General features: G+C 49.7%; 1 protein-coding gene across 2 annotated transcripts in view; it reads right to left on the reverse strand.

Annotated features, from left to right (window-relative positions):
* LOC111145094 (Rho GTPase activating protein 22) overlaps nucleotides 1–16,049 on the reverse strand; it is a 167,231-nt gene that overhangs the window by 20,739 nt on the left and 130,443 nt on the right. Inside the window, exons 1-2 of one of the 2 annotated variants that reach the window (XM_022499728.1) lie at nucleotides 15,754–15,805; nucleotides 6,051–6,179 (exon numbers count right to left, since the gene is read on the reverse strand). In XM_022499728.1, the coding sequence (XP_022355436.1) occupies nucleotides 6,051–6,179; nucleotides 15,754–15,805 (181 nt within the window). Of the gene's footprint in view, nucleotides 1–6,050; nucleotides 6,180–15,753; nucleotides 15,806–16,049 lie in introns of those variants that run through there. The other variant, XM_022499727.1, reaches the window with a different exon arrangement.

Raw genomic sequence — 16,049 nt, forward strand, 5'->3', positions numbered from 1 at the left:
CTTTCTCAGGCCTTCCTCTGGGTGACCCTGATGCTGGCCAACACTTGAGAACACTGCTGTGTGCCTCCAGATTTACTTTCCTGGTTAGCAGCCATCTGTGGAGTGGGTTAGAAGCTCCCTCTCATCTTTCTTTTCCCCTGCCACGTGCCCTGCCTGCAGAGGGCAGATGTGCTGTGTTTGCTGATGTGTCAGGGCTACCTAGTACGGCAAGCGCACCTGGGAGGCTCAGTCCCTTAAGCATCTGCCTTGGGCTCAGGTCATGATCTCAGAGTCCTGGAATCGAGCCCTGCATCAGGCTCCCTGCTCAGTGGGGAGCCTGCTTCCCCCTCTCTCTCTGCCTGCCGCTCCCCTTGCTTATGCACTCTCTCTCTCTTTCTGTCAAATAAAGATATAAAATCTTAAAAAGAAAAGAAATCCACTGTTATTAAAAAAGAGAGAGAGTGCTAAGTACTTTGCATCGATCTTTTCTCCTGATTCCCCTGACAGTCCTGCAAAGAAGACACTCTTATTCCCATTTTGCAGAAAAAGACAGAGAGGGTAACTGGCATACCCAGGGTCACACAAGTGAAGGGCAGAGCCAGATCACATGAGACCACAGCCCAGTGCTGAAATCTGTGCTCACTCTGCCTCCTCTCAGGCATCAGTGCAACATCAGACCCACCCTGAGGGCTTGCAGTCCTCTCCAAATACCCAGGCAAATGCCCACCAGATAGATGCCAGGCAGCCCTGGCTACTCTGTGGGTCCCTCCTCTCCTGTCACAGTGAGCTGGCTAGGAGGCACTGCCCCTGTTCCCAGAGCTGGGCACAGAAGTCCAGACATCCACAGGAGAGTGCTGCCCTCTTCACAAGAGCAAGTCTTCTGATCCATGAACATGGGATGTCTTCCTGTTTACTTCGGTATGTTTGTTTTTTTCAACAATCTTTTATTACTTTCAGAGCGGTAAGTTTTATACTTCTTTTGTTACATTGATTCCTAACTATTCTCTTCTTTGGGATGCTACTGTAAACAAAGTTGTCTTAATTTCATTTTCAGTTCGCTCTTTGCCCCTGAACAGAAATACAACTGATTTGTGTATGCTGACCTTATATCCTGCAGTCTTGCTGTATTTTTTTGTGACGTCTAATTGTTTTCTAATGGATTTCTTAAGATTTTCTGTACATGAGATCATGTTATCTGCAAATAAGAGATAGATTTACTTCTTTCTTCCTTTCTAATCCGGATGTATTATATGTCATTTTCTTGCCTAACTGCTCTGGCTAGAACCTCCAGAACAGTGCTGATTAAAGTAAGAAAAATGAGAATGCACGTCTTCTTCCTGATCTCAGAGAAGGTTCCAGTCTTCTTCCATAAGTATGACGTTGCCTGTGAGTTTTTTGTAGATACCCTTTGTCAAGTTGAGGAAATTCCTTTCTATCCCTATCCCTAGACCCTGGCAAGTTTTTATCACGGGAGGGTACCAGACTCTATTAAGTGCTTTTTCTGAGTCTACTGAGATGATCATGTGGTTTTTGTCTTTTCTTCTCTTGATGTATTATACTTGTTTCTTTTCAGGTGTTAAACCACCCTTGCATTCCTGGGGTAAATCTCATTTGGTCACGGTGTACCGTCCTTTCATATATTGCTGGATTCAGTTTGTAGGCATTTTGTTGAGGATCTTTTTTTTTTTTTTAAGATTTTTTTTATTTATTTGACAGAGAGAGATCACAAGTAGGCAGAGAGGCAGACAGAGAGAGGGGGAAGCAGGCTCCCTGCTGAGCAGAGAGCCCGATGTGGGGCTCGATCCCAGGTCCCTGGGATCATGACCCGAGTGAAGGCAGAGGCCTTAACCCACTGAGCCACCCAGGTGCCCCTGTTGAGGATCTTTATATCCATGAGAGCTGTTGGTGCCCTAGCCCTTCTTCTCTCCCTCTGCTGTACCATCAGCCTTTCGAATTGCTGTTTTATCTCCCAACTCAAACAAAACAAAACAATCCTCTCTTTACCTGACTTTGCCTCCAGCTACTGTCCCATTCTTGAAACACTTGGTTATTCTCACACTCTAATTCCCCTCCAGTTGTTCTTTCTCACGGACCCCCTGTTCTCAGACTTTGTCTCCACCACTCCACTAGAACCATAGGTGCCCAAGGCAGCAGGGAGCTGAGCTCAAACCTAGTCCTCTGCTGTCCCTACACTTTGCTCCAAGGGGTCTCGCCCAGCCTCATGGCTTCAAACCCCTTCTATGTGTCAACAGCCCCCAAATACCTTCTCCAACCCAGTCCTCTCTCCAAGTCTCTAGACTTAAATGTTTAATTGCTTGCTGGACATTTAAACTTAAGTGTCTAACAGGTATCTCAGACTAAGCTCCAGTGTGATCTCTCTATCTGCATTGCAAACATTGCACTTCCTCTGGTCTTTGTCATTTCAGTTAATGACTAATCCATCTCTCCAGCTGCCTGGACCAAAACATCTTGGGATTACCCTTGACTTTACTCATTGCCATATACCTTTCTTCCATTCCAACAGGGAAGTACTACTGCCTTTATCTTAAAATATATCAAGAATTCGATTACTTCTCATCACCAGTACCATCTGGGACCAAGCTGTCATCATCTCTCACTGGCATTATTGAATAATGAGCCCCTAACTGATCTCCCTGTTTCTGTCCTTGCCGTCTTTGATCCAGTCTCAACACGTGGCCGAAGGGATCCTGTCAGAACCCAAGTCAGGCTCTGCCATTCTTTGTTCAAAACCCGCCCATGGCACCAAGGTGCTCAGGAAAAGCAAGAGTCACCATGACCGCAAGGCCCCACCAATTTACATCCCCACTGCCTCTCTGACCTGTTTCCTGCTCTCTCTCTCTTCGCAGACTCTGCTCCAGGCACACTGGCTTCCTTGCTGCTCTTCCCACGTGGACACTGCTGCCTCTGCCTCCAGAATTCTCTGTCCAGATATATGTGTAATTCACCCTTTCATCTCCTTTACTCAGAGGTCATGAAACTCTGACCCCATCATTCTTGCTTGCTCTCCTCACCTTACCTTTCTCCACTGAACTCATCTCCATCTAAACTGCAATGGGTTTCTTTATCTGACTCGTTCCCTGGTTTCTCCACAATGAGGGCAGGGACCTCGTCTGTCCTGCTCACTGCCGTATCCCCAGCCCCTAGAACACATTCCTAAGTGAACGAATGACTGGTGGGATGAATGAACGAATGCCCAGACAAGAGGTACCACTGTCCGGGCCACCTGTGAGCAGACCATCCGTGGTAACAGGCTCCACTGACCCCGTGTGCCTGCCCCCACCCCCGCCCCGCTTGCTCTGTGGGTACAGCCGGGCGCTCCCCTCACTGCAGCAGGCCCCCTGCCCATTCCCCTGTCAGATGAGGTCTGCTCTGCACCAGAGCAAACATGCTTGAAAGGGCTCACAGACTCCGCGATTAACAGCGAAAGAAGGACTGATCCTCTAAGCCTCCTTTCCAAGGGAACCCAGGCTAATAACAGCTTTGCCAGGAAAGCGGCAGAGGCTGACTGCGCCCACCTGGGAGTGCCCACGGCTTGCCCAGACGTGTCGGCCATCGCTAAGCCCTGGGATTTCTGCGTTTCCTCCATGCTTCGGGTAGAAAGGAGATAAGCGCCTTTGATGGCGGTTCCTGTTTTAATTCTTACATGCTCTTCAGCTCACAGCTTGAGGAATTTGATAAAGGCTGAGGGGCAGAGGGAGGGTTGGATCTGGACCGTTAACCACCTGCACCCGGCAGGCGCTCCCTAGGGCACAGATTTCCACCAGGGACATGCATAGAAATGGAGCTGCTGGGGCCTGGGTGTGCATGGCGTCTGCTGTCACAGATGCCGCAGGCTTCCCCAGCGAGACACACAGGTGCCTGGAGCACTCAGTCCTGGTCACCACTTGGAACCACCCAGTTTCCCTTTAGCCCTTCTGGCGGGGGGAACGCTTTTCCACGCACCTCCCTGCTCACCAGCGCGGTCGAGCGCCACTGCCTGGGTTCGCTGGTCCCGAGCAGTTCTATTTTGGTGAAGGGCCTGTTCGAGTCTCCTGCCCAGGCTTCTGCCATCTTGCCAGTCTTTGCAGGAGTTTGAGGAAAAAATTGTCCCATGGCTGCATGTGCAGCAGACACCTCCCACCCTGTAAGCTTGTCTTTTCATTTTCTTTATCTGCCTTTTGAGAACAGACATCCTTCATTCTGTGGAGGACAATTGATCTCATTTTTCCTACGAGACTGAGGACTTTTTGAATCTCTCCCTACCCCAAGGTCACGATGACATTCAGGATGACATTCTCCTTTCTCCGGATCCAAGCTGGCACTGTCATAATCGAAGTCCAGGTGCAGGGACGTCTGCCTCTGGGCTCTACTTCATTCCGCGGGTTCAATTTCAACCATCCTGCACTGAAGGAAGTCTGGGAAGGCTGCAGAAATCCCTGAGTGGGCTTGGGTCCGGGGTCAAAGCCGCTGCAGACTTCAGGGGCAGGGAGGCCAAGGCTAACGGTGTGAGGCCATTTATGCTGCACAGGAGAGCACCTGACTTTGATATTCTATCAACTCTCCTCCATGAGGATTCATGATTCTAGGAAAGGCGGTCGGGGAGGCTGCAGCCGGCAACAGCAGAGAGCAAGGGGAGGCGTGAGGAAGGGGCTCAGCCTATAGCGCACCCAGGGTCTGGAGATGGGCTCCGAGCCCCACAGGCAAGCTTCAGCCCCTGCCTGACTCTCCACCATCCAGAGACTGTGTGGGGGAGAGAGGACGTCCACAGCTCGAACGGTCACAGGCCAGCAGCCCCCGGTCTCCACATCAGCAGGGAGTGGAGCCCCAGCCCAGGCACCATGGCGACCCCTTCTGAAAGCTCTTTCATGATGACTGTGGAGGGACACCAACCTATAGAAACAGCAGCGGCACAACAGGGGCCACACTACCTTGCTCTCGCACCTCACGTCCCTCAGCAAAGCTCAGCAGCAACAACTTCAGAACACACTTGTGGCTGACCTCTCCTCACCGTCTCCTCCACTCCCACGCCAGCCCGGGTCCCTGTCATCCGGGTCTGAGGGCTGTTTCAGAATGCTACATCCTCTCTTGTCTCTCGATGCCCCACCCTCATGCGGTGGCCAGGCAGCCCTTTATAAATCTGAGTAAGGGCATATCTATCTCCGCTCAGAGCCCTCCTGGTACCCCATCAATTTAGAACAAAATCTGAGATCCCCAGCATGTTCCCAAGGCCTCGGTGACCTCACCTGCCCTCTATCTTCCACTCTCCCATCCTCACTCCCTCAGACCCACTCGCCTTCCTGAGATTCCCTGTGCTCACATCACTCATGACCACCTCAGGGCCTTTGCACTTGCTGACTGCTCTGCCTGAATACGCCTCACCCAGCATTCCGCTGGCTCTCCTGGCTACTTCATTGAGATGGCTGAGCGACAGCGTCTAACACAGCGTCCCCTCTCATCCTACTGAGCTTTACTTCATTATGCTTCTCGCTACCAAACATCATGTGACACCTTTACTTGAGAGGATGGAGAGGGCGGAGGAATTCTCTGTGTTATCACTGAATTCCTAGCACCTGGGATAAGTCCAGGTACACTTCAGGCATCCAATAAGTGCTCTTAATCAAGGCGGAAGGGAGTAGATGGCAGCCACTGCTGTCAAATGGGGACCCGGGAACAGGCTGTGTGGGCAGCCCTACGTGGCTGCAGAGAGCACGGCAGGGGGCAGGGCCCCAGGCCTAGTGCACACCACCGCATGAACACCTGCTGTCCAGCAGGGCCCTGGGCGCAGGGAGGCACGTATGCACCCACCACAGTATTCTTGCTGGAGGAGGGCATGTTTTGAAACGTTGCCCTGATGTCCCCTGCTGCTGCCCCCCGGGTGCACGGGAGGTGTGACTCCTGGCGGCTGGCAGCAGAAGACCAGATTGGCCTGCCTGCTGGAGGCTGCTCGGGACACAGCCAGCAAGCCCTGGGCAAGAGGTGTCTTTGCAGGCTCGGTGCAGAGCTGGGGAGGGGGGCAAGATTACCTGAAGGCAAGGGTTCTAGAGGGTGAGCATGCGATCTACGGGCAGTACCTCCACCAAGTGGGGCCCAGATGACCCGGCGGATGGCCTGCACCCAGTCCTCCATGTCACGCTGGGAGCTGGCCATGAGCAGGAGCGCCTCGGGGTTGGCCGGCACCTTCTCCCGCTCCCCGGCACCACCTGCAAGACAGGAGACACAGACTTACTACAAGGACTCCTGCACAACCGTGACACCGGGGTGCAGGCTCCCACTACACCCTCCACCCCCCGGGCGGGGTGGGAGAAGGCCGCCTCTCCCAGACCTGCTCAAGCTTTCTGGTTCCGATCTGTCAGCCCCCACGTCTCACCCCGCCTACCCCTTTCACACTTTTTGAAGCCTTTCCAGGTTTCCGTGTTCTCCTTTGGTCTTTGTTACATTTCTACATCAAAACGGAAATCATGAGAGCACCCTGGGCATTGTTAGGGAAAAAGCACTCCGATCTGAGGCCAGCTGGGAGAAGTGCAGAACCCAGAGCGCCCTGGCTATATATTTTGTTTTGTGATCGCTTTCTGCCTCCTAGTCCGCAGGGCAACACTGCTCTGTGTTTTTTGTTTGTGTGTGTGTGTTTGTTTTTTAAGATTTTATTTATTTATTTGACAGAGAGAGAGAGAGAACACAAGCATGGGGAGTGGGAGAGGGAGAAGCAGGCTTCCCACTGAGCAGGGAGCCCGATGCAGGGCTCGATCCCAGCACTTCAGGATCATGACCTAGCCGTAGGCAGACGCTTAACGACTGAGCCTTAACTTAGGCTCTGACATCGCAGCCGCCCTCCTTCCCCAGCCTGACGATGAGACCTGACTCTCCAGAAGTAACATTGCAGAGGCTCGATATTAAACTAGCGTGGAGCAAAACGCTCCAGCATCCTCCACCTATTCCCCCGACTCACAGCTAGACACTGGGTCGTTTAAAGGCAGAGGGTGGCAAAGCTCTGACAGATGTTCGTTAGGTGAATTTGTCCCTAATTGTTGCTCCTGTGGTTCTTACATTTTCATGTGTAAATGACCTAATCTTTGGGATGTACCCACAACCCAGTTATACTGAACTTTATAGGTGACTTAAGGGATGTTCTAGAATAATCTTGTTTTTGTTCATCCCCAACATCCCGCAATATGTAACTCCCCCATGTACTGGCTTGTGGCCCCAGAGCCTCAAGACCCTAAACAGACTGTCTGTGGGGGTTGGCGGGGAGAGTGTGAATCCCAGAGACCTGGGTTCTTGAGGGACTGAGACAGCAGTTAGGGAGAACAGTGAGACCCAGGACACCCGTTGCTAGAGCCCGCAGCCCCGGGACAGAGACCAGACAGGAGCAAGTGCTTTCTGAGTACTTGGTACCTGCTTGGGACTCTTCTAGAAGCTGCAGACACTTAAGTGGACAAAACTGACAGACACACCAGCCCTCCTAGGATACTTTCATCTTCACAAAGACTGTGAAAGGAGGTATTATTAATTTCTGCATTTTTAGACGGGGAAAGGAAGACACCGAGTGATTCCAGAACTGGCTTGACAGCTTGCAAGGGCCTGTCTGACGGCAGTCACGGCAAAGCCCCCAAGGACCAGTAAGCAGAGGAGAGTGCTCTGAGAGCTAGAGCACAGGCGGGGTGTGTCCTCCATGTCTGGAGAGGCCTGTGCGGCCCAAAGCTCAGGAGGGTGGTAAGCAAGGAGACAAGCATGGCTTGCCGGGGTCCCAGAATGCCTTCTGCACACTCAAGCCCTGTCCCTGCTGGGCAGCAGGGCTGTGGAGGCAGAGGGGAGGGGAGCCAGGGACAGAGAGAGGAGAGCCTGAAGCCAGACAGGCGGTACCCAAGGCCCAGTGGGCTGCCACTGAGGCGGGGAAGGTGGGGGAGGGGAAGCCAGATGCCACCAGGAAGCTTCTCTGAACGCATCTCAAGATGACTCAGAAGAAAGGGATGTAGGACTCCCAAGAATTTGTTGTAGTTACTTGCTTGTCTTCAATACGCAGTTTTGTACTTCATCTTGACTTCTTGTTTTAAATTCTTTTTCTTCAAGGGAGCCACTCATGTCACATAAGCTTCATTTGAGTTCCCACCAAACTTGTCTCCGTCCTGCCCAGAGGTTGGTAGGTGCTCTCCCGCCCAGCTGGGCCCCTGCCTCGAGTCCTGCCCTCCTGCCACTCTGAGCCTGCACATTTTCTTGAATGTTTACATATGCATATTTTTATATACCCATGTTCAGCTTTTAAGAAATGGCCACAACCGACTTCCCCAGTGAGGGCACCATTCCGCTGCAGGCCAGTAGAGGACGAGAGCCCCAGACTTCACTGGCCAGCACCTGGGCTTGTCGGTCTTCCTACTCCGGGCCGCTCTGATGTGCGTGCAGAGGGACAGTGCTGTGTTTAAATTTCCAGCTCCCAAATGACGAATGATTTTGGACACCTTTTTTTATGTACTTCACTTCCATCTGTGTCTCTCCTTCAGTGAAATCTCTGTTGAAACCATTTGTCCATTTTTTGAAATGGATTGTTCATTTTTGCCTTATTGAGTTTGGAGAGTTCTTTACATATTTTGGATACAAGTCCTTTATCCGATCTGTGCTTTTCTTTTGCTCTCTTAAGAGGGTCTTTACAAGAGCAGAAGTTTTTAATTTTAGTGAAGCCCAGTGTATCCATTGTTCTTCTTTTAGTGAGTGTGCTTCTGGTGTTGTAGCTAAGAGATCTTTGCTTAACTCCACATCCTAAAGTTGTTTTTTTTTTTTCCTAGAAGTTTCATGGTTTTAGCATTTACATTTAGGTCCATGAGTTCATTTTTGTATTTGGCACAAGGCACGGATTCAACTTCATTCTTTGGCATACGGATGTCTAGCTTTTCCAGCACCACTGGAAGAATAGACGGTCAGTTCTCTGTTGACTTGCCAGTGCACCCACTTGCAACTGGTACCAGGGTCACACTGGCCTCACAGAATTACCTGGTAGCTCTTCCCACCTTTTCATTTTTGGGGAAGAGTTTGTGTACAGTTGCCATTATTTTATACTTTTAATATTTGGTAGAATGCAATGGTGAAGCCACCTAGACCTCGAGTTTCTTTGTGGGAAGGTCTTTAATAACAGATCCAATTTCTTTAATACATACTTGTATTTCTTCTCGAGTGAGCTTTGATAGCTTGTGTTTTGCAAGGAATTTCTTTCATCTAAGTTGTCAGAGGTACTGGTGGAAAGATGTCCGTAATATACCCTTATTATCTTTTTAATATTTGGAGAATCGGTGGTAATGTCACCTCTCTCATTTCTGATGTTGACAGTTTATATCTTCTTTTTTCCCTCCAATCAGTATTGCTAGAGGTTTACTGATTTTTTTGATCTCAAAAACCTAGCTTTCTCTTTTATAGATTTTGTTTATTGTGTTTCTGGTTAACAAACTTTTTTTTAAAAGGGCTAGATAGTAAATATTTTAGTTGTCGGGCCATATGGTCTCTGCTCGGCTCTACCTGCTCCTCGGTTAGAGCTAAAAAGCAACCGCAGACAATATGTAAACAAGAGGGCACACTTGTGTTTGTGTAAAACTTTATTTCCAAAAAGGAGGAGCCAGCCGCAGGCTGTAGTCTGCAGATGTGTACTCTATGCAGTTCACTGACTGTATCTCTGATCTTGAGGACTTCTTTTCATCTGTCTCCTTTGGGTCTCATTGGGGCTCCCTCTTCTAGTTGCTTATGGTGATGAGTGCTATGCTTGTCCTAAGTACTGCTTACAGGCTCTCCCCAAATTTTGGTATGTTGTGTCGTGTTCATTTTAATTCAGCTCAAAATACTTTCAATTCAAAATAACTTCCCTTTGGATTTCTTCTTTGACCTATGAGTTGTTTGGAAATGTGTCAATCTCCATTTGGGGGAATTTGCCAGAAATCCTTCTCTTACTGATTCCTCATTTAATTCCACTTGGTCAGATAACACATGTTGTACGATTTGAATCCCTTTACCACTTGGTTTTGCCTCAGAATATGGTCTGGCCTGGTCAGTATTCTCTGAGCACTGTTTCTCATGAGAACTTGGCTGCCACCTTCTTTTGGGCTCCTCTGCATGTAATGTGTCTGTCTTCTTTTTCAGCTCCTGAGCAATTTGATTGTGACGTGCCTCAGTATAGTTTTCTTCATGTTTTTAGTACTTAGGACTCATCGAGCTTCTCAGATTTCTTGGTTTATAGTTTTCATAAAATTTGGGAAACGTGGGGCTTCAGATATACTTTTCTGTCCCCTCTCCCCATTTTAAGATTCCAAGTACATGAATATTAGCAACCGGAAAGTTATCCTACAGCTCACTGATGCTCTGTCTATTCTTGTTGAATTCTATTTTCTCTTTGTTTTATTCTTGGACAGTGTGGTAAGTAGTATGACAGTCCCCAAAGACACCTGCTTCCTAGGCCCTGGGACCTGGGACTGTGTTAGGCGACAGAGCAAAAAGGAATCAGGGTTGCAAGTGGAATTAAGGTTGCTCATCGGTTGGGCCTTAAGGTAGGCACTTGCCCCTGGATTATACAGATAGGTCCACTGTAACCACAAGCCTCTGTAAAAGTAGAGGAAGGAGAGTCAGAACTATGACCACATACAGGAGACAGTGATGCAACCTGAGGGCTGGATTGGCCATTTTTAGTCACAAAGATGGAGGAAGGGGACCAGCAGCTGAGGGAGACTGGCAGTTTCTGGAAGCTAGAAAAGTCAAGAAAATGGATTCTCCCCTAGAGCCTCCCAAAGGGAACTCAGCCCTACCAACACCATGATTTAAGCCCAAGGAGACCTGTGACCAACTTCTGATCTACAGAGCAAGAAGATAATACATTTGTGTTGTTCAAGCTATAGAGTTTGTCGTAATTTGTTATAGCAGCAACAGAGAACTAATACAGACAATTTTGATTGCTACCTTTAATTCACCGATCTTTTTATTATCTTCTCTAACCTGCCATTAATCCTATCCAGTATATTTTTATCTCATACGTTGTAGGTTTGATCTCTAGAAGTTTGACTTGGTTTTTTTTTTTTTTTTAAATGGCTTTCATGTCTCTACTTCACTTTTTGAACCTGTGAAATACAGTGATAAAAACTGTTTAAATGTCTCTGTCTGCTAATTCTAAGAGTGTCATTTCTAGGTTGATGTCAGATGATTGATTTTTCTCATTGTGGGTCCTATTTTCTTGTTGCTTTGCAGGCCTGATATTTTTTATTCGGTGCCAGACACTGTGATTCCTAAATGGTTGAGTAATGAACATCTGTGTATCCCTCTAAATATTCTTGAGTCCTGTTCTGGGATGAAGTTAGGTTACATGGAAAGGGTTTGATCCTTACAGACTTTGCTTCTAAGGTTTCTTCGGTGGGTCTAGAACACTCAGGAGACAGTAATTATTCCCCACTGCAAAGGAAAAACCCTTTGTGTTTTCTGTGCAGCCCCATGAGTCATGAGGCTTCCCAGGAGGGCAGGTGGGACAGGCACTGTTCCCTGCCCTGCGTGACAGGCACTCTGCTGCCTGGAATCCCTTCTAGTGGCTCTTTCCTCAGGCTCAAGTCATTTCCTCACATGTACATGGTGATGAGTTCTCGAGCAGTTTTCTCTCTGTGAGCTTTTTCCCCCCTCTTTTTCATTATTTCATCCTGAAAACTCTAGATGCTTTGGTCTCTCTCTCTCTCTAAGCTCTGGGTCCTTTATACATGGAGTCTAATGGGCTCCACCTGGATTTCCCCTTTCTGCATCACAGCCTGGAACTTTCTCAAGGCAGTGAGCTGGGACATGTGTAGGGCTCACGTTGTTTGCTTCCCATCTTTTGGGGATCACAGCCCTTCACTGCCTAATGTTTAGAATCTTAAAAAATGGTTTCATATGATTGGTCCTTTGGGGGGGAGGGTTGTTTTAGGTGAGAGAACAAATTGGTCCCTCTTGCTCCTTCCTATCGAGAAGTGAAAGTCCTGCTACCACATTTAAAGACCTATGACAGGGGTGCCTGGGTGACTCAGTGGGTTAAGCCTCTGCCTTCGGCTCGGGCCGTGATCTCAGGGTCCTGGGATCAAGCCCCACATGGGGCTCTCTGCTCAACAGGGAGCCTGCTTTCCCCTCTCTCTCTGCCTGTCTCTCTGCCTACTTGTGATCTCTCTCTCTGTGTCAAATAAATAAAATCTTTAGAAAAATAAAGACCTATGACATGTAAAACACTATACAAGCTGCTTAATACAAATGGCCACACATGTGGTTCACTCCTCATGAACTCCGTAGGAAGGAGTATTACTGACCCCATTTTATAGATGAATAAACTGAAGCTCTGAGAAGTTACACATTTAGCTCACAAGCAAACCAGCGGAAGGGCCAAGATTTAAACCTAGGTTTGGTCACATACACACTCATTCTCCTCTGGCAGTGGAAGGCAATGCATGGAAGAGAAAACAGGTCATTAAGGCAAACTCTGTTTCTTTGTTTTTTGGTTTTTTATAACAGCCTTCAATTATTTATGTAGACTTTTTTCTCTGCTGCTTAGGAAAGACGTGTATTAGCTTTAAAGAAAAAAAGTCTTAATAGCCAATTATTTCAGGAAGAAGTGCATCATGAAAGGGGAGGATCTCTTGCTACTATTTTTGGTTTTCCCCCCATCCTTTCCTAAACCAGTCTGTGTGGCCACTGTGTTTCCAGCCCGACCCGACAGGTGTGTGGGCCTCTGAGCCCAGCCTGGGGCCCACCCTCGATTCCACCAGGGGCAGCACGGGAACTTCGCATCCCCAAGTGTCAGTCACACCTCACAGCCCAGAGGATGAAGGAAATGTAGGTTGGCTGCTACCTTTTCGGGGGAATAAAAGGAGATACTCCTCTCACTTAGCACCTGACCTCTAACAAGCACTCTTTCAATGCGAGCTTTCACTGTCACATTCAATTAACGACGACAGAGAGCAGAATTTTCCCACCTCAGCACTACTGATATTTTCCTCCTGGGTTCGCAGCCGGTGGTCTCGTGCACAGGAGAATGTTTAGCAGCATCGGCCTCTTCCCGCTAGACGCCCCTAGCAGCCTGTCCCTCTCTCCCAGGCTGGCCACCAATGCAGTCCCCATATGTTGCCCAGTGTCCCTTGGGGGGCAAAACTGCCCCTGGTGAGCATCCGATAGACAGCAACCAAAGGCATGCTTCCTCCAAATCTAAATGTCTCTTAGGATTCTACAGTGTGTGACGTCCCACAGGTACAGCTGGTCTGATAATCGCCATGACTTGTCTCACGCCAGCCTCCTCTTGTGTTCCCACCTCAGTGCCGGGCAATCAGGTACCTCGGGCAGAAAGTTGGGGTCACCCGGCCTTTTCCCTCCCCTTGTCCCCACGTTGACCCACACTGTCCTCTGGTGGGCTCACACAGTCTCGGGACTTTCTGTGATGATCCTGCCATCCCCATGGTGATAGTTTCTGAGTTCACTGTCCCCTCCCTGCCCTCCAGACCCACTACCTACTGCCCGGGATGTCTCCAGGCACCTCCCACCCGCCCAGTATGAAATCCACTCTGGATCTGCCCCACCCTCTCCTGTGTGGCCTGAGCGACTCCCTCGTCTAGCTACTCAAGTGGAAACCAGACGCATCCTCAGCTCTGCTCTCTCACCTTTCATATCCATTTCTACCAGTAAGTTCCATTCGTTCCTCCATCAAAAGATATTCAAAATCTGACCTCTTTTCACTGTGCTACCTGGTTCTGGCCACCTCCTTTCACAACCGGATCACTGGTGTAATCTCCAGGCCCTCCTTTCCCAATAAGGCAGCCACAGTGGCCCAGTAAGACCCAAACCAGCTCACAGGCCTCTGCTCAAAGCCAAAAGTGCCCCTCGCAGCAGGGGTCCCTCTAATGATCTTCCAGACGTCTCCCTCCCACCCCCACCACTGCCCTGCCCCAGCCCCCGTAGCCCTCCTACTGCTCCTCTGACTCCATGGGGGCTCTCTCCTTAGCTCTCATTAGTCCCAATATTCAAATCACGTCCTTGCCTGAAGGTCTCTGCACCTGCCCTTGCCGTTGCTGTTGCTGTTGCCCTTGCCCTTACTGTTGCCCCTGGAAGCTGTTCTCCCAAAAACAACCTTGCCTCTTTCAGGTATGTCCTCAAATGTCACCTTCTTGGGGCATCTGTCCTGATCACCCTATTTAAACGTCTTCACCCACTGTAACCCATGCCCCTTCCTGGCCTTGATTTTTCCATAGCACTTGGCACAATCCAGTACACATATAGTTCATGTGTTCACATGATATGCTTATGTATACTGTTTATTTTTGGCCTACCCCCACTCTGTCTATCTCAGCAGCAACGCCAGCACACCAAGCAGTGCCTGGCTGGGGAGGGCCGGCAGAGAGTCTGTGATGAATGGAAGGTTAATTGCAGCAGAACCAAGGTGAAGGCACACAAAGCACTCGCTCGAAGGTGGGTGTGATGTCAACGAGTAGGTGAGCATCCCGTCTGAACACTCACAAAGGAAGCGGTACCGTTATCCCCATCTTACAGGAAAGGAAACTGAGGCCCAGAGATGTTTAGAAGCATGTCCAAGCTGTGACATCAGTGAACTAGGACCCTGGGCAGACTGGTTCCTGATCCTGTCCCCACTCTGTTCAAGGGACCCACCCCAGGTGACCCCTCCAGGACCTCAACCCTGCTTTTCTTGTTCCCAGCTGGCCTTTCTTCCCCTCTGAGCTCCTCAATTTAAGAAACTCCTTTTGTGCTTGAGTTCTCTCTTTCCACCCATGCAAGGGGCTTTGGGGGACACGGGGTGACTTCAAAATGCAGAAGATCCCGGCAGGGGTTCCAGGACAGGAACCCCCACATCTCAACTTTTCCATTTATAATTGAAAGAAAAAAAGAGTAAATGGTATTTACAAAAAGCAATTTTTTAAACACATTTTATGACACTCAGGTGAAAACAATAGTCATGCTGATGTAATTAATCAAACACTATCTATATTAGGCCAGGAGTTATGGAAAATTATTTAAAAAATAAATCACTATTTAAAGGTGACAGTAATTGCAACAGATGACCTGCCACTGGGCCCTCCGTCTCTCTACTGGGAGCCCAGGAGAATGGAGAGCCCCAGGGAAGGCCCCGCTGATGGACTCCGAGGGGCGAAGGCCAAGTGTGGGAACACAGCTGTGGGAGGCAGTGTGGGCCAGTGGAAACATAATGCAAGCTGCATGTAATTTTTTAAATGTTTTCGAAGCTACATTTAAAAAGTATAAAGAGACAGGTGAAATTATTTTGAATAATGTATTTATCCCAACACATCCAAAATGGTACCATTCATTTCAACCTGTAATCGACAAATTTAATCCCTTTTTTATATGAGCTCTTCAAAATCTAGCGTGTATTCTGTACGAACAGCACACCCTGACTAGCCACATTTCAGGTGTTTGGTAGCCATATGGGCTGGTGGCTCCAGGACAGCCTCAAAGCTGGGGTTGCAGGGCAGGGGAGAACCTCCACCCTCAGACTCGCTGAGACTGTGTGTGGGCGGGGTGAGGGTTACAGCTCAGAGCAAAGCCTTGGAGCCAGCTGGACTTGTCTGTAGCCTCCAGGGCTGCCTCACGGCCCATCCCTGCTGGCCCATACCAGGCTGACCCCAACCTGGGTCCAAGCCGCCCCTCGGGTTCCTGTCCTCTGTCTCCGCTCTTTCTTTTGACCTGCCTGGAGTCACCCAACACCACTTGCCCTTCAAGGGTTAATCACCCCTGGCCTTGTGTCCCCGGAGCCTGCTCTCCACTGGGCTGCCCACTTACCCCTGGGCTGATGCTTGCTCCTCCTCAGATGCCTGGCAGGGCAGAAGGGCATGGTGTGGCCGCTGGGGGCTGTGGCCACAAGAGCAACCGCTGGGCACAGCCGAGCCAGGGACCAAGGCCAGGTGTGCGGTCAGGCGGGGGCCAGGCTGCCGGGGCTGTGGCCGCCTGTGCGCTCCGCTCTGCCGAGGGCACTGGGCCAAGACCTTTTTGTCTCCTTTGGGGAACTTCTGCACTTCTCAGTGCCCCAGAGCTGGGACTGTCTGGGGCGGGGCCTGGGTGAGGAGGCCAGGCCAGCT

The sequence above is a fragment of the Enhydra lutris genome, unplaced genomic scaffold (genome assembly GCF_002288905.1).
Source record: "Enhydra lutris kenyoni isolate GAN:26980312 unplaced genomic scaffold, ASM228890v2 scaffoldscaffold12, whole genome shotgun sequence".
Taxonomy (NCBI): domain Eukaryota; kingdom Metazoa; phylum Chordata; class Mammalia; order Carnivora; family Mustelidae; genus Enhydra; species Enhydra lutris.